This window comes from Camelina sativa, chromosome 3 (genome assembly GCF_030686135.1).
Source record: "Camelina sativa cultivar CO46 ecotype springtype chromosome 3, ASM3068613v1".
Classification (NCBI taxonomy): Eukaryota; Viridiplantae; Streptophyta; class Magnoliopsida; order Brassicales; family Brassicaceae; genus Camelina; species Camelina sativa.
Genome location: NC_141882.1, coordinates 8,229,912 through 8,253,986, shown reverse-complemented (window position 1 = coordinate 8,253,986; position 24,075 = coordinate 8,229,912). Strand labels below are relative to the sequence as shown.

The window sequence follows — 24,075 nt, the reverse complement described above, 5'->3', positions numbered from 1 at the left end:
AAGTATGATGTTGTGGTGATTATCGATGTGAATTCGTTGTGGTGATTATGCAATCGGACAGTATACCCAATTCAACGAATTGCAGAAACGATGGCACATATGTATACATAAAAGTGAAGAAAGAAATTTATTACACAATAACAAAAAGATATGATTCACCAGTTTGGAAAACAGATGCAGCAGAAGGCTTATAAATAGCTTTTTTTACGAAGTTTCCCTACACAAACCTTTTATTATACAAACGAGAAACAAATAGAAAAAATCGCAAATTCACAATTCTCTTGAGTTTTTTATGGTGTTTCACGCAATCAATCCTGTTTTCTTCTCTAGATATGATTTGAAGTTCCAAACAAGATGATAATGGAGTAATAGGTGAGGTCGTTTAAAAGGCTTAGTTTGTGGAGTCACGGCTGTAGAATTGATCAAGTGTCTTAGCGGGAATACGGTGAAGAAGCTCACGTGGGAAGATACGGAGTAGTGTCCATGCCAAGTCAAGCGACTGGAAGATGTTTCTTGTATCATATGCCCCTTGCATCACAAACTTCCTCTCAAATTTATCCAGAAACTCTAAATACAGCTACAAAACACAATCAATTGTTGTAATGTTAGTAACTGTTGTTGTGAGTATTTTGATAACAACATGAATATGATGAAGTCAGAGTAAGGTACCAGATCCTCAGAAGAAAGAGCTTCTTCTCCAACAACAGCTTTCATGGCTTGAACATCTTTTCCGATTGCATAATTTGCATACAGCTGAAAGTAAAGAGAATGCTGTCAACTGAAAAATTCGATACTACTATATTACCATGTGAGCTACTCTCGGCAAGTAAGGTTCTATATAGGTAGGGAACCTGGTTGGACACATCAGAATGGTCTTTGCGAGTCATTCCTTCACCAATAGCACTCTGTAGAGGAACAATTATTAAGTTAATAAGTGATGATAGTATGTTTCAATCCATGTGAATCCATAAGGGTATAATCGAATTGCATCGCTACCTTCATTAATCGAGAAAGTGATGGAAGCACGTTAATGGGTGGATAAATCTGTTTTAGGGAAGAACCAAGACAGAATCAGAGATCATTGTAAATGGATGAGAAACCTTTTTTGGCTTAGGTAGATGTATTAGAAATAATACTAATAAGAGATCTGCAAAAAGAGTCAAGCTTATGAAACCTGTCTGTTGTGAAGTTGCCTATCAATATATATCTGACCCTCAGTAATGTAACCAGTAAGATCCGGAGTAGGGTGAGTGATATCTGAGGTTTAATAACAAGAGATATTATGAGCATTTTTCAATCAAAAACATATATTACGAAGAGAATCGAAGAACAATATGATATTTACCGTCATTAGGCATAGTCAGGATAGGGATTTGGGTAATGGAACCCTTTCTTCCTTCAATACGTCCTGCCCGCTCATAGATAGTTGCAAGATCTGTATACATATAACCCGGATATCCACGTCTTCCAGGAACTTCTTCTCGAGCAGCAGAAACCTAGAATTGTCGTTTGTTATTTTTTTTTTAAAACCGAAATCAAGTTCTGTATCATAGGACAGACACAGAGACCCGTGATAAAAGTCATTACCTCACGAAGAGCATCTGCATAAGAACTCATGTCTGTCAATATAACCAGCACATGCTTCCCACATTCATAAGCCAAATATTCAGCGGTTGTAAGGGCAATTCGAGGAGTGATAATTCTCTCGATGGTTGGGTCATTGGCCTGTTCGAAAAATGCAGATATAAGCTCAATTAATCACAGATGTACTAAAAGAAGTAGGATAAAAAGCATAGAAATCACTAGTAGTAAATTACCAGGTTCAGGAAAAGGGTAACTCTTTCCATCGATCCATTTTCTTCAAAATCACGCTTGAAGAACTGGGCTGTCTCCATGTTCACACCCATAGCTGCAAAAACAATTGCAAAATTGTCCTCTCCATGGTCCTGGAAAAACACAAGGGAACTAATGAGGGATTTTACAAGGCAGACGAAACAGTAGAGGAATTGAGAATCTGCTATTGATCTTCACAAAAGTTGAGTATCAGAAAAGTAAATGACATCACAAAATAGAACCCTTTACATGTACCACGTATTCGTAGATATACTTCTATCCCTCTATATTACTTAGAAACTGAATGGGCATAACATAAACAGGCACTTAGAATTCAGCATGATACTTGGATAACAAAAGTCCTTGAGTGGTGGTAATGATGCAAATGGTTACCTCCTGAAGTAAGTTCTCAGTCTTTTCCAACCGCTTAACAAGACCAGCCTGACGACAAATTTGAGCAGCGATTTCATTATGTGGTAGACCAGCAGCAGAGAAAAGAGGAATCTTCTGTCCACGAGCAATGGAGTTCATGACATCAATGGTAGAAATCCCCGTTTGTATCATCTCTTCAGGGTAGGTTCTTTCACTGGGGTTGATTGAGCTTCCTATAAATAATATCAGCAACAACCATTAAAAACAGGAAAAAAAATTCTTTAGAGATCACACACACAATGAGGCAATCAACGCTCACCAGAAATATCAAGGTATGCCTCTGGCAAAATAGGTGGGCCATTATCAATTGGCTTTCCTGAGCCGTTAAAAATGCGCCCAAGCATGTCCAATGATACAGGGGTTTTCAGTACCTGAAAACACACATCAATAACAAAAACAGTTAAATAGGAAAAAGAAAAAACTGTAAGCAAAGCATCCTTTAGATTTCAGATAACTGCCAATAAATTTTTTAACCAATCTGCCAAAAGCTTTAAAAGAGAAAAAGGCTTTATAGTAAACACCTCTCCAGTGAATTGCACGGTGGTAAATTTGTTGTCAATTCCAGATGTTCCTTCAAAAACCTGTACATGTATAAAATCATTGAGGACAGTGACCTCTACAGCAAGCAAGTGTATAACGTACATTTTTACACCTGAGATTCAACAGTATTCACGTCAAAAAGTAACACGGAATATCACTAACCTGGACAACAGCTTTCTCACCATCAACCTCCAAGACCTGACCACGTCTAGTGGATCCATCACCTAAACGAATATTAACAATCTCCTGGTACTTTGGACCCTGATGTAACATACAATTCAACAAATATCTACAGTCAGTGTCCCTTCAGAAACCAAAAAGCTTCAATTGGATGTGAAAGCTTCTCTTTTTCTAATAATACCTTCACTTTGTCAAGGATGACCAAGGGTCCTGCAACCCCGGAGACAGTTCTGTACTCTAAAATTTCAAAGATTCTCAAATCAGTCTCTTATAAGCTAAAAAATCACTATAGCATTAAGCGAACAATCACACGACTGAACAATCAAAAGTAAAGCAAGGCAAACACTAGTCACTTACTAATCGACAACTTCCAATTCCAAAACTAGGCGAAATCAAAACTAGAGGTTTAACATAGATCGATCGCATCGCTCAAATCTGAGATTCTTATTATGAAATGAAAAATTCGATAACGAAAACCAAAGCCAATAATAATGTAGGAATCTATCTAATCCGTTAGTCAACCAAACAAAACGTTGTACAGATGTGATCGAATAAAAAGATCGGTGAGGAGGAGGTGACTAACCCATTCCGATCTCGAGAGTGCCTTCCTCCATGTCGATACTAGTCTCTCCCATTGTCACAGATCGATATAAAATCAAACAGTTCCTGTGGGAAAAAGTCACAACGCGCGCGAGGCGGGAACAAATCAATAAACCTGAGAACAGTGAGTTAAAAAACAAAAGATCGATCTAATGAAGAAATCATCACCGTACCTGAGAAGGAAATGGATTCAAATCGAGAAGAGAGAAATGTTGTTATTTGATTTGATGATTGGTGGTGGTGTTGTGGCTCTGTGTGAATTAAAACGTGGTTGAGGGATATATCTGACATCTCCTCCTTCTTTTTTATTTTTTTTTTGTCTTTTTCCTAATATTATTTATTTCCGTAGATATTCCTATCTGTTAGTTTCATAAAACTTTCTCAGATTAGATGCATTTCTTAAAAAAACTCAACAATTATAAAATTAAAACAATATAAATTTCAACATTATAACAACACGCCCACAAGGTTAAGAGCCTTGCCCTCTACCAACTGAGCTAGACGGGCTTCCTATGTATGATTCATCAATCATAATATTATTTAGTGTGTCGTGATCTAATAAGAATATGATTTATTAATTTTACAAAAATTATTGACTGGTGATATTTTTTGCGGTTAATGTTGCTGTATGTATTATTTAATTAATTCTAATTTAAAATACTTGATAATTATAAGTATTAAAAAGTATTAGTGAATACATTTAATAAAAGTATTTAAAATAAAATATATAAATACTAAAATAGTTTTAATATACATAAAGTTAACTAAACTTCTTTGTTACATTGAAATTAAAAAAATTAACTACATGCATTTCATAATATTTATAATATTATCATATTTAGATCTATGCCTATTTCATTTCAGATTATATAAAAAAAATTTTGGTAAAATATAATAAATTTAAAATAACTATAATTAAACTAAGTTATTAAATAAAATAAAACAGTAAAAATTATTTAAATTGATATATCAATTAAATAAAAAATAAAAAGAATAAATTTTTGTATTATATAACTGTATTTTTGTTTTTCTAATTAAAAAAATAGCTAACTCAACTTAGCACATCCTAAAGTCATGAACATTTCCCTGATGTTGACTAATGTTTTAAGTTAAAAAAACATAAATCAAAATTGTACATCAACCATACCACATTGGAACTCAAACTCAATTTCAAAAAAATTAGTTTTGTTCTTGATTGGTAACATTTTTTGAGTTAAGTACGTAACTCAACTTAACTCATGTTACCAATCATAACCATAAGAATAAAGTCATTCAAGTCATGATGTAAAATATACATTGTTGAAATAACTTCACATATATAACCTAATACAACATATTAAATTTTTATTTTAAAATATAAAATATACAAAATTTGTATAAAATAAAATTTAACCAATGTTATAGCACGCGTGCTTATCTAGAATCATTAACAATATAAAACTGACAAAATATGTGTCTTTTTTCAAGCCATCATATTTTGCCTATGATTTTATTGCATAAAGTTTTATCCCAATTTTTTTTTAAAAATCAATCACATAAATTATTTTTTATATAAAAATCCTTTATCCTATAAAGCACAAGTCACCTGTCCAATCAAAATAAGCCACATTAGATTCTTTTTTTTTTTTTGAAGTCCATTAATGAGAAAAACAAAATAAGATCATGCAAAATAAAAATTTAAAAACAAAAAAAAGTCACAAACACAACTGGTTAAAAAAATTTATTCCTAGTTTTACTCCCCACTAATAACTCCACGTTCATTGTGGTTTACAATATATCTATCTTCTATATAAATCCAATTTCAGTTTGTACTCTTTCCATTTTTCTTTGAAAAACAATTTAAATACAAAAAAACAAAACACCACAAAACAACTTTTATCTTGGATGACCAATTTACCAGTCACCACCATATTGACTGGCCAACCACCTGATGGTCCTGATCCATACCTTTTGTTTGATCAACCATAGCCTCCGGCCTCTATATACACTACCACGAAAACCTCTTTGAAAAAGGTTATCAAGCCATCGGTAGATTTTTCAAGGACCCTTATAAATGTCGATGCAACATCCGAAGGTCGCCGACCTAATATTGTCAATACATTGGTCGCGTATCCCTCAAGCACGTACAAGCATGTGTGTAACTTATTCCAGTCATCTTTGCTATCTATCCCCTCTTAAAAACTTATGTCACCAAGGACCATGGTTCTCATAATTCTAATCCTCATCTTATGAACTTAGGTGAGCCACGTCAGAGATGCCAAAGAGTGAAATATGTTTTAATCAAATCCTAAAGATACAAGGTAATCATTAATTTTTCTCTCTCTTTCTTTTTCGTGAAATTTTTCAGCAAATTTTAAAATTTTATGCATCTGAAACGTTTTACTTCTTTACTTGGTTTTAGGAAGAATAACACAAAATTAAATGGCATATACCAACGAGCATCACAAAATATTTTTATATTCTCATACCATTGGAAGAAAGTATTTCCTGTTCTTATGCATTTGTGTCGTGTATGTTTTTTTCATATGAGATCCATATATGGTTATTTGAAAGCCTTTGCTAATGAATTAATGTCATTTTTTCATATACTGTATGTATCCTTTTATGAGATCAAGAGTTATAAAAGATTATTTTCCGGTACTATGCACCGGGTATAATACTAGTTACAATATAAATAAAATAAATTTCAACCGGTCTTAATCTAGTTTATATATATGCGTTTAATGAGTATTTTATTTTTAAGATCTACTAAAAAATTGGTAACTTTAATTTTCTTTTATTATCTTGCTATTTAAATATCACTTGTTTCTCTTTTTCTGTCTGAATTTTCATAAAAATATTCTGGCAATCTAAAATATTATAAATATATAAGATTTTGAATTTTCATGATTTCATCAAAGATTATTAAAAAGTTAAAATTCTATCTTAAAATCCGTCAAAATGTAATAATTCTATCTTCTTGGTAACTTTAATTTTCTTGTATTATGGTGAGATTGTCTTGCCTTTTTCCTGTAATGAAATTGATTTTTCTTTTCTTCTTTTTCTGCGTGTCAAGCTAAATTGGTTGTCTGTATTTAGCACCCTGGTTCGTAAATCATAAAAATATATATACTCACATCAACTAGCGAAGCAGAATTGCAGAAGTAATTAAGGAGATTCTTTTACCTCTCATCATGAATGGTTTACCTTCGCATCTTCTCGACGAGATACTCTTCAAAGTGGAACCCAAATCACTGGCAACGATGCGATGCACGAATAAATATTTCCAATCTTGTATATCTGATCCCAAATTCGAAAAATACTCTGTCTGGACCAGATCAAGCTTGTTTCACCTTTCCTGCTTTGGCGCCACTTACATCTTTTGCTTGCCTTTGGCCTCTTCAAGAGATTCTATGTCACTAGGGAATGAGGCCAAACTGTCTAGAGAGCCATGTTACCTTTTTAGCTCCTGCTCCGGCCTTCTCCTACTATATATCGGTGGCCTCTTTGTCGTGAATCCCCTCACAAAGAGGTTTCGACTATTGGATCACTCCGGCTCAAAGTTTATGCCTGATCGTAACGTTGCTGATATGGAAAGAGCGATGTGCGTCGGTTTCACCGTAAATAGAAATCGTTCCACTAAGAGATTCAAGATTGTCTGCATACACGAGATGGAAACGGTGTACGCATTCGAAATCAGCGACGGATACTCTTGGAGATTATCGGAAACGACCATCACCACTAGCTCAAAAAGTGATCTCATGGTGCATATGAAGCCTGTTTATTTAGACGACACTCTTCATTGGTTGAGAAACGATGGGAGCATCATAGCATTCAATCCTGATACAGAGCAAGCAAGCTTGATTCCTTGTATATTTCATCGAGAACCAGAGATGAAACTGTTGTTCGCAGCTGACGATAAGATAAATCGCCTGACCTTAGTATCGGGGACAAAAGAAGAAATTTCAGTTTACACACTAGTCGAGAATTCGAAATGGACCCTCCCCAAGCGGATCAAGAACGTATATATGAAGGAAAATGAGCTTGTATGCTGGAACATTGTTGTGTACGACAGCAAACATCTGGTGTTGAGGGAGCAGAAGCATAAATTAATAGGTGTTGTTCATGTTTACGACATGGAAGTTAATAGTTGGGGAGTTTTAGGGTCAACCACAACTTGGGCAAGTAACGTCCGAGGCTTCTATAAATTCACACCCTCCTTGTTCTTTGTCGAGGAGGATGAGCAGCAGAAGGTGATTGTAGCTTCTAATGACAAACGCGTTTCCTATCTAACTGCGATTATGAGACTCATCGATACAACCATGTAAACTATCTCATGTATAAACATTATGAACCAAATTTCTCCAAGCATTATGCACTACCATGATGAGCTTTTTAAGCAAACTGAAACACTTGTGTAGATAAAAAGAATACGAGACATATTTCTTTTAGTATCACCAGAAATCTCCACAAGAACAAATTCCGTCTTTAAAATGATGAAACCTATTTGTATCTCTAACGAAAATCTCTCTACCTGCGTAACTCGATATAAATTTTATGACTGAATGACAGTCGCCGCATATCCTAAGGTTCTTTATGACCTGAAGAGGCGTACCATCCGGTGTGTTGAGAAGACCGAAAACCACTGCTAGTTTCTCGCTGTGTCCCCATAACATCTGCTCTTGCTCTTGCTCCTCCACATCTTGCAGAGCAAAATCCAAATTTGGGCGGTGACCCGATTTTCTCATCTCTTCCCTAATCTCATCCATCTTCTCTGTTATTTGATCTATCTGTGGATGGGACTTGTCCCCAGCTAGAAGCGTGTACACTTTGTTCTTTACTTGAATCCAGCTGCATCCCGGGTTCTTCTTCAGTCCCTGACTCTCCATCTTGTTTCTAATACTGTCTACTTCTGTCCACATGCCTTTCGCCGCATATATATTGGACAAAAGAACGTAAGTCCCTGGGTTTTCGGGTTCTAGATTGAAAAGCTTGTCTGCTGCAATTTCAGCTAAATCTACATTGTTTTGAAGCCTGCAAGAATTTAGCAAAGCTCCCCAGACGCAAGAGTCTGGCTCAAAAGGCATCTCCTTTATCAAATCATACGCTTCTTGCAACTTGCCTGCACGCCCGAGAAGGTTTACCATGCAGGAATAATGTTCCAACCTTGGTTTAATCCCATATTCCTCTGACATCATGCTGAAATATTTCCATCCTTCATCTGTTAAACCTACTTGGCCACATGATGATAATAAACTTGTAAAGCTGATGAAATCAGGCTTTAACCTCGTTCTCACAAGAGATTCAAATATGCTCATGACTTCTTTGGCCTTCCCGTGCATAGAATATCCATTCAATAAAGAATTCCAGCAAACTAAGTTTTTTGTAGGCATCATACTGAAGACAATCTGAGACATGTTGATCCTTCCACATTTAGCATACATGTCAATCAGAGCACTCCCTACATGAAAATCATCCGAAAGGTGAACCCTTACTGCAAATCCATGAGTAGATCTCCCGTGACCCAAAGCTGCTATATTTCCGCAAGCTGGAAGCATCGAAGGGATTGTTACACGGTTTGGCTTCACCCCTGCAACCTGCATTTCCCTAAACAGTTCCAAGGCTTCGATATCTTTCCCGTTCTGTGCACACCCAGCTATGATCGAAGTCCATGACACGACATTAAGATCCATCTTTTGTTCCTTGAATAGCTCAAACATCTCAAGTGCCTTGTCAACAAGACCATTTCGAGACAGCCCTGTAATGTACGCATTGCACACCCCGGTCTCCATCATCTCAACTTCATCGAAAAGTTTTATGATTCCATAGACATTTCCAGACTTGCCATACATATCAATCATTGCACTGATGACACATTTATCCTTGAGTAGACCCTGTTTAATCACATACCCATGAATCAGCTTCCCAAAATTCAGCATCTCAGAGTCTCCAACTGAAGGAAGAACACTTGAAACCGTAACCTGATCAGGACAAAAACCCATACGGTGCATCTTCTGGAACATTATCACTGCTTCCCTATGAAACCCGCTACGATTAAACCCACTAAGAACACCATTCCAAGACACAATATTCGGCTCAATACCTGATTTTTCCATCTCAGAGAAGATACGAACCACCTCTTCTAAGCAACCTTTTCGTGCATAGCCACAAAGCAAAGCACTGCAAGTCACAACACCCTTCTCAGACATTCTATCGAACACTTTGCGTGCATCACCCATCCTATCACACCTCATGTACATATGAAACAGAGATCCCTGAACAAACGCGTCCATATCCAACCCGGAAACACACGATACACAATGTATCTGCTTACCCACATTAAAAGCAGATAACTCAGCACAAACCTTGAACAGATTCGGAAGAACATGAGTATCCCGGATCAACCCATGAGAGAACATCCGAGAAAACACGCCAATCGATTGAGAGAAAAGCTTAGCTTTGGTTAAAGCGTATATAAGGGAAGAGAAAGAGTAAACACTAGGATCCGGAATCGATTGTAAGACGAGATCAGCATCGTCGAAGCAACTGTAGTTGGAGTATGAAGCAATGAGTTTGGCGGATATATAGCCATCGTTTTGAGCTCCGGATTTAAGTATACGAGCATGGGCTTGCGTCGTCTTCGATAACGAAGAAGACCAAAGAGATGATGAAGATTCCAAGAACCCAACGATCGATTGAGGGATTTGCGCTATCAGTGGAAGAACTTGTTTCGTTGTCATTTGCTTAACTAAAAACTAAAATAAAAAAAAAAAAATTATTCCCGCTTAACCTTTTTAATAACACTTATCAAACCCCTTATACGTCACCAGATTCTTCCACGTCATCATAATCAGAAATCAACGGCTAAAGATGAAGGACTAGGTAGTATAATCTTTCCCCGTTGATTCTATCTACTTCGAAATTTATAATGAGAAAACTACGAGATTTGCTATGAACAGTGCAAAAGCTTTTCAAATGTTCCATATCCCCTAAACTGCTAGTTTTGGTGAACAACAATTCTGACATTTGGTAAACAATTTTAACTTTTGATAGAAAATTTTAATTTTTGGTAGACAACTTTAATACCATTTTAACCTCTTGTAAACAATAATTTTGCCTTGTTTTTCTTCATCCTTAGACTCGTGAAGAGTTTCTGCAGACAATTTTAACTATCAGTAGACAACAATTTGTACGAATCTACATTGGCAAGATGTCTACTCAGTGGACAATCAACTCAGTAAACAACAATATATGGCATAAATGCCAAATATGACATTTTTGAAAAATAGAGAACAATATGGTACTTTAAGAAAGTTTTACAAAAATATGCCATATCTCGTTAAAATCTCCTTTATAAATCTCCTTCTCTTGAGAATTTTGATCTGCAGAGAGAGCGATGATTAATGATGATGATTCGAACGGCTTTGGTGTCTGTTGTCTTCTTCGTTGGATTTTCATACAAGCGCAGCTGATTGATTGATGTCGTGAGACGTTGATGTGATTAATTTTTAAGTGTAGAAAATTTTGATTTTGTAGTTTTAACCTTAGTAATGACATGAAGGAATTCTATTTTATATATCAAGCTACATCATGAAGCATTGGAACTAAACCCGGTCCGTCCATAAGGCAAGCAAAGCATTTGCTTTAGACTATAAAATATATAGTTAATTCAAAGGTCACATTTGCATAATAGTCTGTTTAGTCTACTAGCAAATTAGTCCATTGTTATGTCCAATGTTGCTGGTTTGACACCTGACCTGTTTTTTTTTTCTTTTATTTTGTCTGTGGCCACTTGTTTGATAATTTGGTAAAATATCTTTAAAATTTAGTTTATTTAAATAAGAGATTTATTGCTTATTCAAAAAAAAAAAATCATTTCCAGAAAATAAAAAACTTTTACATTTATAATTGTTAATTTTCATAAGTAATAGAGTATTTTTAGTACTTTTTAAATAATTCAATATAATTTTTTTACATTTAATATATATATATATATATATATAATAAAATCACATGTTTTGAAAATGCTTTAGGCCAATAAAAGTATAGGACCGGCCCAGATTGGAACAGTATCTTTATAACATATATGCTTTGATGAAATGCTTGAGAGAAACCTATATTCTCACGTCCCCCGGCCATTGTTGTAGATGACACTACATATTAAGTCTGTAGTGTGGATATGATTAGACTTTTTTGAAGTTTCTTTGACTTTTTGAAGGAATCAGATAGTGAGACCGGAGCAAGTGAGTCTGATGATGAAGAATATAAGCACCAATTGGTTTGTGTCATTTGGGAAAGTGGTGCATCAAGCTGCCTTCGTGGTCATTGAACTGACTCGGTAGTGAGACTTGATCAATGAATTTGGATTGTCTACAATATATTATGGAACATTTTATTCTTTTCCTTTTGTTCATCTTGATGTTTTTCTTTAATCTACTGATGTAATTGGTATCAATTGTTTTCTTACCAGTTGTATGATAACTGATAAACCTTGACTTTATTGTAAGTGAAGGTTGACATTTTTTTATCTACAAGTTGCAAGTTTTCTTCCTCATGATTACTGTTAATTATGTATATATAATCATTGATCCACATAAAGAGAGATCTCGCTTGTGTTAAAAATATTTTCTTATACAACTGTTATTTAGACACAAAATACTTGAAACCATCAGAAAAGCATATGGGAAACAAACATTCTCCTAGATATCAAGAAACTTTATGTATCAATATATGTATATATATAAACCCAAAATAAGTGAAACATGAAATAATTTACTTGGTTGTACCACTGATTTCCATAACTGCTCTTAGATAAGAGATGCGTGGGTCATCATCTTTAGATGCTACAATCGCCTTATAATTTTGTGTGTCTTCTTCCTCGACAGGGACGAAGGAGGGCGTCAACATATAGGAATTTAAGACGTTGATGGTCCACCATTTTGTGGCCGACCCTAAACCTCCCCAACTGTCAGCTTCCATGTCGTACACATGAACCAAAGATTTGAAAGCATATTTCATCACCACCCTCACCACAAGACGCGTGCTGTCGTATGTAACCATGTTCCAGTCGTATGTTTTATCAGCTTCCATAGATACGTTCTTGATCCTCCTGGCAAGGGTCCATTTAAGATTTCTATGTAGTGTGTAAAATGAGACTGTTTCTTTTGTCCCTGATATTAAGGTTAGGCGATTGGTCTTATTGTCTGCCGCAAATAACAGTTTCATACCTTCTTCCCTATGGAAAGTTGAAGGAATGAAGCGTCCTTGCTCTGTCTCGGGATTGAAAGCTATGATGCTCCCGTCGTTTCTAAGCCAATGTAAAGTGCCATGCAAGTAGACAGGTTTCATCCATTTCATAAGATCATTTTTTGAGTCATCAGTGATGGTCGTTTTTGATTATCTCCATGAATCTCCGTCGCTGATTTCGAATCGATATCCACACCTCGTCTGCATCTCAAGTATGCAGACAATCTTGAATCTCTTAGTTGTTGGATTTACCACGAAACCGACAGTCACTTCTCTACGATGGTTATGAGCCATGACATTGACACCACCAACTATTCTACGCAAAAGTATTGATCCAGAGTGATCCAACAACCGAAACCTCTTTGTGAGGCGATTTACGACAAAGAGGCCATCGATGTATAGTAGGAGAAGGCCAGATGATGAGCCGAAAAGGGAAAATTTGGTTTCATGCGTTGATTCATACCATTTAAAAGTTCCTTCTGACATAGCATCCCATGAAGAGACGAAAGGTTGGAAGTAGACATAAATGGAGGCTGTGTCGCCGCAAATGTGAAGCAAGCTGGGTATGGCCCGGGAAAAGTATTCTGTTTCAAACATTGGGTCGTCTGAAATATGCGACTTGAAATATCTATTAGTGCATCGCATCATCGCAAGAGATTTGGGTTCCAATCTGAAGAGAATCTCGTCGAGGAGATGCAAAGGTAAACCCTTCATAGTCGAAGATGAATCTAAGTGATCATTTCCTAGTAAACCATCCATGATTAGAGATGAATCAAACTTTATTATAATTTTCGTTTGTTTCACTGATTTGCTGATGATGTGAGATTGTTCAAAGAGTATTTTTAATTTATAGCTAGCTAGCAAGACATTAAGAAAAAGAAATGTAACAATCAAGCACCATTATAAGATAAATTAAACTTTATCCAATTCTGCTGGAAATAAAGCTTATGACATTTACATGGATTTGAAAACAGAAATATATTAAATAAAAATGCAAGGATTTGGAGAATCTTATAAGATTATGTATATAAAGACAATATGACCATTATAAAGATAAATTAAAAAATGACCAATTCTATTAGATATATAACTTTCCCATAGATTTAATAAAAATGTTTTTGTTGCAATCATGAAAACTCATAAGATAATTTATCAGTTATTTTTTCTATATATTTGGGGAAAAAAGGCAACAAATATTATATCTAATAATAACAAATATTTTAATTGTGAAAAAATGTTAAAAGAAATAAATAAGTTATATATCACTATATAGATTTCTATTTTTAATAAATTTTAATTATTATTTTTAATATTTTTATATATTTAAATAATAAATTTGGAGAAAAAAGGTTAATTTATTGCAAACGGACACATGTACGAGAATCGAGAGAAGAAACTTTCTCAATTTTTGTGTTTCTTTATTATTAGTATTTTTTAATTTTTAATTGACAGAACTCACAAGAGAAGATACCACTCCAAATGCTATTATCAAACCCTTTACATCACCAACCAGATTCCTCCACGTCATCATAATCAGCAATCAACGGCTGAAGATGAAGGACGACTAGGTAGTATACGTTGAAATCCACCTTCGAGCAATCCTGGCTGTTGCAGTTGCTTGACAAGATGATAACGCCCCAGCCATTACAATATTGTATACTATTTATTATCCATATATAAGTAAAAGAGAAATACAAAATTACTTTTGAGTTGGGTTAATTTTGCAAAAATAACCCGAAATTAAGGAGTCGGATTCTGGTGAGAATTACCCACTGCGTTATAAATGAGTTATTGGGTTATCCAAAAAATAAATCATAAATGTAATAAATTCCCTACAATTTAGGAAACTAACAAACATGCATAATTAATGTATATCAAACTGTATATAGGAAAACTATATCGTCCAATATAAAATCCTACCAGAAACATTCCTAAAAAAAATCAAACTGAATAACAAGATAATTGATTGCCCAAATCAGTAAGATCTCAATCTTTTATATATGTAAACTAATTTAATTTTGATTATATATTAGTATATACTTCCAGAGATAGAATCCATTTTAATATAATTCATAAATAATGATAATATAATTAAATAATTTTAAAAATCTGAAAAATAAATTTTAAATGACATAACTATATATATAAAAAAAAAATACTAATGAGAATTACTGAGATGTTTATAATTACATTCAAATATTTCTATCAATTTTGTTATCATTCCTAATATGTATAATAAAAATACTAATGATAATTAAAAGAAGATATGAAAAGATGTTATGAGATTTTCACTATCTCTATCAATTTTGAGTTACCTAAAAAACGAAAAACGTTGTAACATTAGCATAACTAATGCAAAATTATTATTCAATTTGGAAACAACCAATAAATATAGTTTAACAACCATATATGATTAGATTTCAATATGTAATACCAAATATTCAATCAGTTAGTTTAAGTAATTAACTTAAAATCCTAAATTACTACTATTTTTTTTGACAACATGAAATTACTACTAATATTCTAAATAAATTTATATAATTATTATATACGGGTATGTACAAAATTTCACTGAGGTTTGTATATAATCCATAAGCGATGAGCGTCTTGTGGTGTTTTCGATCTTCTCACTGAGGTTTGCTCCGTTACAGCGCAGAGTCAGCTGAAGATCTCGAAGGCTATGTCTCACTAGCGTCATGACGTCTTTTGAGACGTTACATACATCTAACATTATTAGTGAAGCTTCGGAGACTTGCTCGATCCATTTCTCTTTCCCTTGTTGAAACAGAGACTCTCTTGCTTCTGGACAGTGGTCAAGAAGATAGTTTGCAGAGTCTTGTAGTTCTCTCAAACCTTCCAAGTCCACTAGCGCCATTTGATTAAAACCTCCAAAGAATATTTGCCTGATTTCAAAAAGTAGGAATTCTAAGGAAAGATGAGAATGTAATGAGTGATTTGTGATTAGGGTTTAGTGAAATTATAGGGAGACTCCATAAATAGGGAATGTTTTGATTTGAATGAGGAAAGTACAATGAAAGAGAACCCTGAGGTCTTTTTTGTTGTGAGGTGCTTTTTGTTTGTACGTACGTGAAGACAATTGTGTTGGAAACAGGTCATTGAGGTTATAAATTCAAACTAGTTGAAGTTAGTGGTATATAGGAAACTTCCGTTTGTGTAAGTTGCTTAGGATTATGATACATTATGGATTTGATCTGATATTGTTGTCTACAAAACAAAACAAAACAAAAGGTTCAAATTATTTTGTTTAAACTAATCGGGTACCTTTATTAGAGAAATCATGCATGAACCAAGCCAGCCAGTGTAAATTTGTAATTATCTGAATTGTGAGGAATCAAAATGGAGACAACAATATATTTGTTTATATATCTGAGGATGTTCCAGAGTTTTCATATGCATTGTCTAATTTGTCCGTGTCGGTTTTAATAATTTATCAAATCCATCATTCTCTTAACACGGCGCCGTCATATATATTGAGATTTTGAGAGACCAACATTCGTTATCTGCTATACGTACGTGCCAGTATTATTGGTCTATACTACATAATACATATAGCCAGGTTGATCCTACAGCTAAATTCAGTTTCGTTAGATAATTTTTTTTCTTCTTCCAGATCTTGATAATTGAATAAGCAGACTCTCATTGCACCTGATAGATTCGAAGCCATTATTCCAACTTCCAAGTTTCCAACTCCCAAATTGTTTTGTATGAGCATAAAATCTAATCATTTGATTTTCCATTAAGAAGTTAAATGATGCTTATGAGTTCCTTATTAAAAATAAAGTTATGCTTATGAGTCGTGATCAAAAGATAATCACTTCATGAGTTTCTTTCTCATTCGTTTCCAATTATCAGGTTTCTTTAAAAAAAAAAAAGCATGGAGCTTCCACAATGGTATCAGTTGACTCGGTATCATTAAATGAGGATTGTGCACCAATGAAAGACTTCTTGTCACGCAAGAAAACCCATGAGGGTTAGACTTGGAACTAACCTAAATGTTCATGACTGGAATGTACTCTCTTATCATCAAAGATCATCAAAGGCAGTATACGGCTAATGTCCATAATCAAAAATTCTAACGAAAAATTTAAAACTCTTCCAAGAACACGAGTGAAACAAAGATAGACGAATTTATAAGAACTAATACAAACTGGTACATTACGTGCACATCAATTCAAGTTCCTCGTAAGTCTGCTTCGAGTTTATAGCTAATTTCTCCATAGATTTGAATATCTGTTCCATGCTAGACTTCAGATTGAAAGCCCCCATTACTTCAACTGATGGTACTGTCTTCAACTTCCTTTGCATCTTAAGCTCTTCTTTCTCTAGCATCACAAGTTTCCTCTCTATATCTTTGGCTCCGCTATTAACCTTCCTCTGCTCTTCCAATTCCATCCTCTGTTTCTCCACCTGACGGGTTACGCGCATCAAAATCGAGTAAACCGCTTCCGTAAACTTTTTCTCTCCATCTGATCTCTCAAGGGTTTGTGACCAACTGTTAATAGCACCAAACAATGGTGGCTCTTCTGAGAGATCAGGTGTTGGTTCTTGAGGTTCTTGCTTCAAACATCTCATTAGCCAACTGTTCAAGGCCTTAACATACTGAGCCTGAGCATCAATCCAGTTCGATAGGTTTTGGCTCCAGTTCCTCAGCTCCAGTTTCAATTCCATAGCAAGCTCAAGCTGAGATATGTCTAGCTTTTCCTTTAATGTCATCTTATCAAGCTTCTTAGCCTCAGAGATTACGCAAGATTGTCTACTGTGACATTCTAACATAGAGCTCCACATATCAACCAACCTAAATATTGAGACACACCAACAAGCTGAGATAACTCATCAAGCTTCTTAAACAAGCTTAATGGTAATTATAGTTGTCTTAGTACCTGTGGATCAGTTTTTTCATCTGAGACCAGAGCTCTTCATCGCGTAACTTGTTTATCATCAGACATATGTTGTTTATCTTATGGATAGAGACTCTCATTCCCGTAGACAAACACTGAATGGAGGAACGAACGGCTTCAATTTTGCTTGGCTCTGCACTTTTCGATTCCAAACTCCTCAACTGTTTGTAGTTCTTCATGTGAGCTGTTCGGAGTTTCTCCTCAGCCTGTGTAGATAAACAATCAAAAGTCTTACGGAACATAAGAACTTGTATATGTTTTGCTAAAACCATATAGACAATTTTTGAGTATGTATACCTTGACTTCTTGGTACAGTTTCTTCTCCCACATGAATAGTTTCTTTAGAGTAGATGAAAGATTAGATCCAAAATCTTCAACTGGTTTGGGATCCAATGGAGTCATCATCATCTTCTTAGCGTAGAGAATGTTTGAAGAATCTGATACATAGAGCTAAACAGACTCAGAAACAAATAGAGAGAGAGAGAGAGAGAGAGAGAGAGAGAGAGAGAGAGAGAGAGTGACATCAATAAGGTAAGGAAAAAATCGAACATTACACTATACCTTGATAAACAGAGCTTTTCTGGTAGTATCTGAATCTTGAAGTGTCGAACATCTTCGAAACCTCGTTCCCCGATTCTGAAGCTTTCTTGAACATCTCTTGCAATTGCTTTGTGACTTCGGAGATATCTGATGAAACTTTTGATTCCTTCGCACCACTCTTTTTATTTGGTTTCTTCTCTGAGATTTTCAGATTTTTTTGTTTCGTTTCTTCAGCTTTAATCTTCTCGTCGTTTGGTTTCTTCTTCTTCTTCTTTGTCAAAGTGTCTTCTTCATCAAGGAAACGAGTGGTCAGTACTCTGTCTTTGGGATTCGGAGTGTACGGAAGCTCATAGCTCTCGAAGAAATTGATAAAATCCCAAGCGTAGTTACTCGGAGGCGGCGGTGGAGGAGTTCCGGAAACGTAACTCCTCCGGGAGTAGAACGAGTCATGATGATTGGTATTTAGGGATTCGAGTTTTGGACATCCGAATAAACTCGTTCCTTCTTCATCTTCTTCCTCGCAATCAGAGTCGAATTTGGGAGGCAAATCGGAATATGAACTGGTGACAGAGTGAGCTGGGGAAGATGATTCCGGCGAAGACGATTCGTCGGGTTCGGAATCAGCATCGGGCGGTAACTCGACGGCTTGATCGAAGAATCTATGAAGAGCTGGACCAACGGTGTTTAAAGAGAGGAGGTAAGCTGAGTGAGCGTCGGCTAAAGCGTAGCTGCGGCGGAGCGTTTCCTCAAGTGAGTTGCAGCGGTCACGGCATAGAGCGACGGCTGGTAAACCGTCGAGCTTTGAGGGAGAGCATCCCATAACGGTCTTCCCGGAGGAAAGGTTTGTGTGTGTGTTTTAAAAAACTCGGATTTGACGTATAAATAAATTACGACACTAATTACGTGATTAAGGTTAGGTGTAATTAATTTGACAAGGACACCACTATTCACGGATTTGAGACAAGTAATTATTAAAATATCTAGAATTATTAGAGAGCGACTAATTTTCTTGTTATGTTGAATTTTTGGAAATGTCTACGCAGCAATTGATATTCAAATCAGTTTTCTATACATACTGGATCTAATTTTTTAAAAATTGACAAAAAGGTTCATTTTGATAGTAAAACCGCATTACATGTTTAAAACGAAAAATTTTAAATAGAGAAGGGGAGTGAGTTATAGTGTGACACTTCTGCATATAAATGACTTTTTATATTTCGTTCAGGTAAATAAAATGATTACAATACAAAATAAGAGCCGTTGTTTTCTTGTAGATGAAGGGACATTGCAACCAAACTTCAATTTGGAAAACTAGTAATCATAAGGGGGAAAACAAACGTTACATTGATTTGGTGTCGTCTTTGTGCAATGGAACGAACCATGCAATGCAATATTCAACTTGGGAATCATTGAAGCATACAAAGTGGAAAAAGACGTTTGTTTACAAAAGTTAAAGCTAAAAAGTGAAAGGTGAAAAGTTAAAAATTATAAAGGTTTCAGATTCAAAGTTAACTTAAAGAACAAGAGCAAAATCCTGGCTGTTGCAGTTGCTTGAAAAGATGATGACGCCCCAGCCATTACAATATTGTATGCTATTTATTATCCGTATAAGTAAAGAGAAATACAAAATGCTTTTGAGTCGGGTCAATTTTGCAAAAATAACCCGAAATTAAGGAGTCGGATTCTGGTGAGAATTACCCGCTGCGTTATAAATGGGTTATCGGGTCTTTCAAAAAATAAATCATAAATGTAATAAATTCTCTACAATTTAGAAAACTAACAAATATACATAATTAATGTATATCAAACTGTATATAGGAAAATTATATCGTCCAATATAAAATCCTACCAGAAACATTCCTAAAAAAAATCAAACTGAATAACAAGATAATTGATTGCCCAAATCAGTAAGATCTCAATCTTTTATATATGTAAACTAATTTAATTTTGATTATATATTAGTATATACTTCCGGAAATAGAATTCATTTTAATATAATTCATAAATAATGATAATATAATTAAATAATTTTAAAAATCTGAAAAATAAATTTTAAATGACATAACTATATATACAAAAAAAAAAAAAAATACTAATGAGAATTACTGAGATGTTTATAATTACATTCAAATATTTCTATCAGTTTTGTTATCATTCCTAATATGTATAATAAAAATACTAATGATAATTAAAAGAAGATATGAAAAGATGTTCTGAGATTTTCACATATCTCTATCAATTTTGAGTTACCTAAAAAACGAAAAACGTTGTAACATTAGCATAACTAATGTAAAATTATTATTCAAATTGGAAACAACCAATATATATAGTTTAACAACCATATATGATTAGATTTCAATATGTAATACCAAATATTCAATCAGTTAGTTTAAGTAATTAACTTAAAATCCGAAATTACTACTATTTTTTTTGACAACATGAAATTACTACTAATATTCTAAATAAATTTATATAATTATTATATACGGGTATGTACAAAATTTCATTCAATATTTTTTTAATTATGATGCTGATTATGACTATCAAACTCAATTATGAATTTGATTAACAATTTTTACTGTATTCAGGACATATGAAGCATTACAATAGTTATCAAATTACTATATTGTTATGTGAATCAGGTATATATATAATTATATATATATATGAACTATTTTACATTTTTGTAAATAATTTAAGTTAATATATGAACTATATTTTTACTTTTATTTTTTACCCTCTCTGGAAACTCAAGAGAATCTAAATAAAAATCATGTAAAGATCTATCCTAAGCAAAACTCATCAACATAAGAAAAAATAAAACCAAAGTTAGAAAATTCTAACAATACAAAATAATAGATAATTATGATGTAATGAAAATAGTGGGATTAATAGTTTAGGATTTTATTTATTTAATATTTTTTCAGTTCAAGAAATATGATTTGGATATTTTTTTAAAAATCAATGATAAATTTTTGGCTTTAATGTTTTGCTAAATTTCAATTTAGATAAATTTGAGTAAATGATAAATTGTTTTGCTAAATTTGAGTAAATGATAAATTAGATTAAAATTTTTGGGTAAATGATAAATTGTTCTTATGGTTCATCACATCATACATATTAGTGTAACTTTTACAAGGTGAATATTTTTATAATATTTTATGTAGATTCCTATTTTCTACTACTAAAATGATCAAATTGAATTATCTATTTTTTTTATTATGTTAGTATTTTTTTAAAATATTTTAATATTTATTTTATCAAAACTCATTTTATTACCATTTACTCTTTTTTTTTCCCTACTATTCTTTTATCCAAACTCAATACCCCCAAATATATGATTTAACGTAATCAACTGCAAAAATGAAAATATAGCATATTCTAATCTATAGTATGCACCCGGTAAAAATAAAATTATGGGCAAAATACCTATCTTTTACAAAAGATAAAAATTGCTAAAAGAGAATTATGAAGCAAATCTCAACAATCATTCTTTTGGCGGCACCGAAGTCTCAACGGTCATTTCTTCAGTCACTTCTGTATCTTCTTTACCGTCCGAATCCAAAAGCTTCTGATGAATTGTATCCTGGATCTGGAGGTCAGTCATGAAACATGTCAGTAAAAAAAGATGCACACATATGTTAGTTGATTTTTACCGGAATGACCCGGTTAAATCAGATACACCAGGCCACAAAAGTGTCTGAGCTAGCCCGTTTGCTCCTCTACTGGTGAGTTTGCGCATAAGATTCCACCCGTGCACACCACCATCTTTTACATATCGTGTACCAGTTACTATACTTGCATCTTCTTGAATTCAAACATAGATTAAGAAACTCAAGTAAAGAAGACCAAAGAGATGAAGAAGATTCCAAGAACCCAACGATCGATTGAGGGATTTGCACTATCAGCGGAAGAACTTGTTTTGTTGTCATTTGCTTAACTACAAAAAAAAAAAAAAAAAAAAAAAAATTATTCCCGCTTAACCTTTTTAATCACCGTCTACGTCACCAGATTCTTCCACGTCATCATAATCAGAAATCAACGGCTGAAGATGAAGGACTAGGTAGTATAATCTTGGCCGTTGATTCTATCTACTCCGAGATTTATAATCTCTTTCTCTTGAGAAAATTGATTCTACAGAGAGAGCGATGAGGATGATGATGAGAACGGGTTTGGTGTTCGTTGTCTTCTTCGTTGGAGCTGTCGTAAAAAGCGCAGCTGATACCTCCGGTGAGGCGTGACGGATTCGTGTATCCACCGGGTCGGAAGATTGAACCGGATACGATACTTATCGAGGCGTATTTTGACCCGGTTTGCCCGGACTGTAGAGACGCTTGGGAGCCACTAAAGCTAGCGATTCATCACTATGGATCTCGCGTTGCTCTTGTTCTTCACCTCATTCCTTTGCCGTCGGTGTTTGATTTCTCTTCCTTTCAATTTCGGTTTTCAATTTCTTTAACTAGGTGTTCAGAGATTACTTGTTCGATGTTGAGCTAAATCTATGCATGCCATGAATACCTTGTAATGGCCTCAGTTGATAAGTAGTTTGAGGTTTATGTTGCCATATCTGTTGTATATGCAAAAAAAGTTTAATTCTTTTGTGATTGAAAGCTTTGGGGGGGGGGGGGGGGGGGGGGTTTGGATCTTTTGCAGCTTCCATGACAGTGCATTTGTAGCATCTCGGGCCTTACACATCGTTGATACCTTAAACGCCAATGCCACCTTTAACTTGCTTGAAGGGATCTTCAAGCATCAGGTCTGATTAGTGTATATAAGAAAAAAAAGCTTCAATTAAACAGAGAAATAAAATGTGTAAAATCCGGCTGTTCTGTTTTTTTCAAGTGAAATAACGTTTATATGTGTACTCCATTTCGCCGTGTTTTATATGTTTGTTTGTGATCAGTACATGTGACTTATTCATTGAATTTTGCTTCAACAGGCATTGTTTTACAACTCGCAAACACAACTCATGTCAAGACCTGCAGTTGTGGACAAATTAATCAAGCTTGGGACAGTTACATTGGGAAACTCATTTTATTCTCCTCTTAAATCTGGCTTCAGCAACTCAAAATCTGATCTTTCCACTAGGGTTTCCTTCAAGGTGATCCCTTGAGAGCTTTCCCCCCCTTCTCAATTTTTAAATACTTAAAAAACATTTTCACTAGTCCTCTGTATTTGTGCTCATATCGTCAATTGGATAGACCAAATGGAGTGATAGGGATCCTTCACTACATAGTCACCACCAGTCATATTGATCTACTAGTAGTTCCATAGCTTGAATTCTAGTAGCTTACCTTCTATCATTACTCATTAGAGCTATCATAATAACAACTAGTGTCCACTCCATAATTATTTGTGTTGCTTTTGTTCTCATTGCAGTATAGCGTCTCAAGAGGAGTCTCTGCGACACCAACCTTCTACGTGAATGGGTTCGAGCTTCCTGGTGCTGGTTCTCCCAAAGATTATGAAGGATGGAGAGACACCATCGATCCTCTGCTTAAACCACAAGAAGCAGACATACGAGACACCTTCCTTTCATTCCTCACGCAATCATCTTATTAGTTGTAATTTCCAGAAGCATCAGTCTCATACATGTTCATATTACTTATACTTTTACAAAATTGCATAGTCTAGTAAGATTCTCCTAGAAGTCGTGTTTATGTGATACTAATTTACTTTTACAAAAATATATAGTGAAAAAGGTGGTTTGTAGTAGCGCAACGTGCAGTAAGTAAAAGGGAAGAGACAGAATTTCAATATTTTCATTTGCTCTATCTTTTTACTGATTGACTAAGGAGGAGTAATG

The 24,075-nt window shown here is 34.5% G+C and overlaps 2 protein-coding genes and 4 pseudogenes across 6 annotated transcripts; 2 read left to right on the top strand and 4 right to left on the bottom strand.

Moving 5' to 3' along the window:
* Window positions 1–114: 114 nt before the first annotated feature.
* LOC104776145 (V-type proton ATPase subunit B3) lies at window positions 115–3,955 on the bottom strand. Its single transcript, XM_010500158.3, has 15 exons — window positions 3,759–3,955; window positions 3,569–3,651; window positions 3,167–3,222; window positions 2,968–3,066; window positions 2,787–2,846; window positions 2,525–2,636; window positions 2,227–2,438; window positions 1,818–1,946; window positions 1,588–1,725; window positions 1,346–1,496; window positions 1,175–1,257; window positions 997–1,044; window positions 852–905; window positions 670–753; window positions 115–577 (listed from the first exon to the last, which is right to left on the bottom strand). Exons 2-15 carry the CDS (start codon window positions 3,618–3,620, stop codon window positions 392–394), a joined length of 1,464 nt encoding a protein of 487 aa, XP_010498460.1. The 5' UTR covers window positions 3,621–3,651; window positions 3,759–3,955; the 3' UTR covers window positions 115–391.
* A 1,459-nt stretch (window positions 3,956–5,414) lies between these two features.
* Window positions 5,415–8,008, top strand: LOC104776142 (putative F-box/kelch-repeat protein At1g20940 pseudogene; annotated as a pseudogene). 2 transcript variants are annotated; one of them, XR_015595374.1, is made up of 3 exons: window positions 5,415–5,718; window positions 5,824–5,885; window positions 5,987–6,199. The product of XR_015595374.1 is annotated as a putative F-box/kelch-repeat protein At1g20940 pseudogene, transcript variant X2 (transcript). The 2 variants fall into 2 exon arrangements; XR_015595373.1 differs by lacking the exon at window positions 5,987–6,199 and adding an exon at window positions 6,719–8,008 and having other exon boundaries at window positions 5,566–5,718.
* Window positions 7,957–10,345, bottom strand: LOC104776144 (pentatricopeptide repeat-containing protein At1g20230 pseudogene; annotated as a pseudogene). The gene has a single exon (XR_015595372.1). The product of XR_015595372.1 is annotated as a pentatricopeptide repeat-containing protein At1g20230 pseudogene (transcript).
* Window positions 10,346–12,148: 1,803 nt separating this feature from the next.
* Window positions 12,149–13,680, bottom strand: LOC104778797 (F-box protein At1g20360 pseudogene; annotated as a pseudogene).
* A 3,205-nt stretch (window positions 13,681–16,885) lies between these two features.
* On the bottom strand, window positions 16,886–19,310 carry LOC147946695 (protein ALTERED PHOSPHATE STARVATION RESPONSE 1-like). The gene is made up of 4 exons (XM_087500989.1): window positions 18,291–19,310; window positions 18,027–18,166; window positions 17,712–17,935; window positions 16,886–17,626 (listed from the first exon to the last, which is right to left on the bottom strand). Exons 1-4 carry the CDS (start codon window positions 19,087–19,089, stop codon window positions 16,987–16,989), a joined length of 1,803 nt encoding a protein of 600 aa, XP_087357115.1. The 5' UTR covers window positions 19,090–19,310; the 3' UTR covers window positions 16,886–16,986.
* A 3,078-nt stretch (window positions 19,311–22,388) lies between these two features.
* Window positions 22,389–23,984, top strand: LOC104776140 (uncharacterized; annotated as a pseudogene). Its single transcript, XR_015595371.1, has 4 exons — window positions 22,389–22,678; window positions 22,923–23,025; window positions 23,209–23,370; window positions 23,649–23,984. The product of XR_015595371.1 is annotated as an uncharacterized LOC104776140 (transcript).
* The last annotated feature ends 91 nt before the right edge of the window (window positions 23,985–24,075 follow it).

Coding starts and splice junctions, on each gene's coding strand:
- LOC104776145 (XM_010500158.3), bottom strand. CDS start 3,620: ATGGGAGAGACTAGTATCGACATGGAGGAAGGCACTCTCGAGATCGGA. Junction 3,067..3,166: donor TCATCCTTGACAAAGTGAAG/GTATTATTAGAA, acceptor ATGTTACATCAG/GGTCCAAAGTACCAGGAGAT. Junction 2,637..2,786: donor CCGTGCAATTCACTGGAGAG/GTGTTTACTATA, acceptor GTGTGTTTTCAG/GTACTGAAAACCCCTGTATC.
- LOC147946695 (XM_087500989.1), bottom strand. CDS start 19,089: ATGGGATGCTCTCCCTCAAAGCTCGACGGTTTACCAGCCGTCGCTCTA. Junction 18,167..18,290: donor GAAAAGCTCTGTTTATCAAG/GTATAGTGTAAT, acceptor TCTATGTATCAG/ATTCTTCAAACATTCTCTAC. Junction 17,627..17,711: donor ATGAAAAAACTGATCCACAG/GTACTAAGACAA, acceptor CTCAATATTTAG/GTTGGTTGATATGTGGAGCT.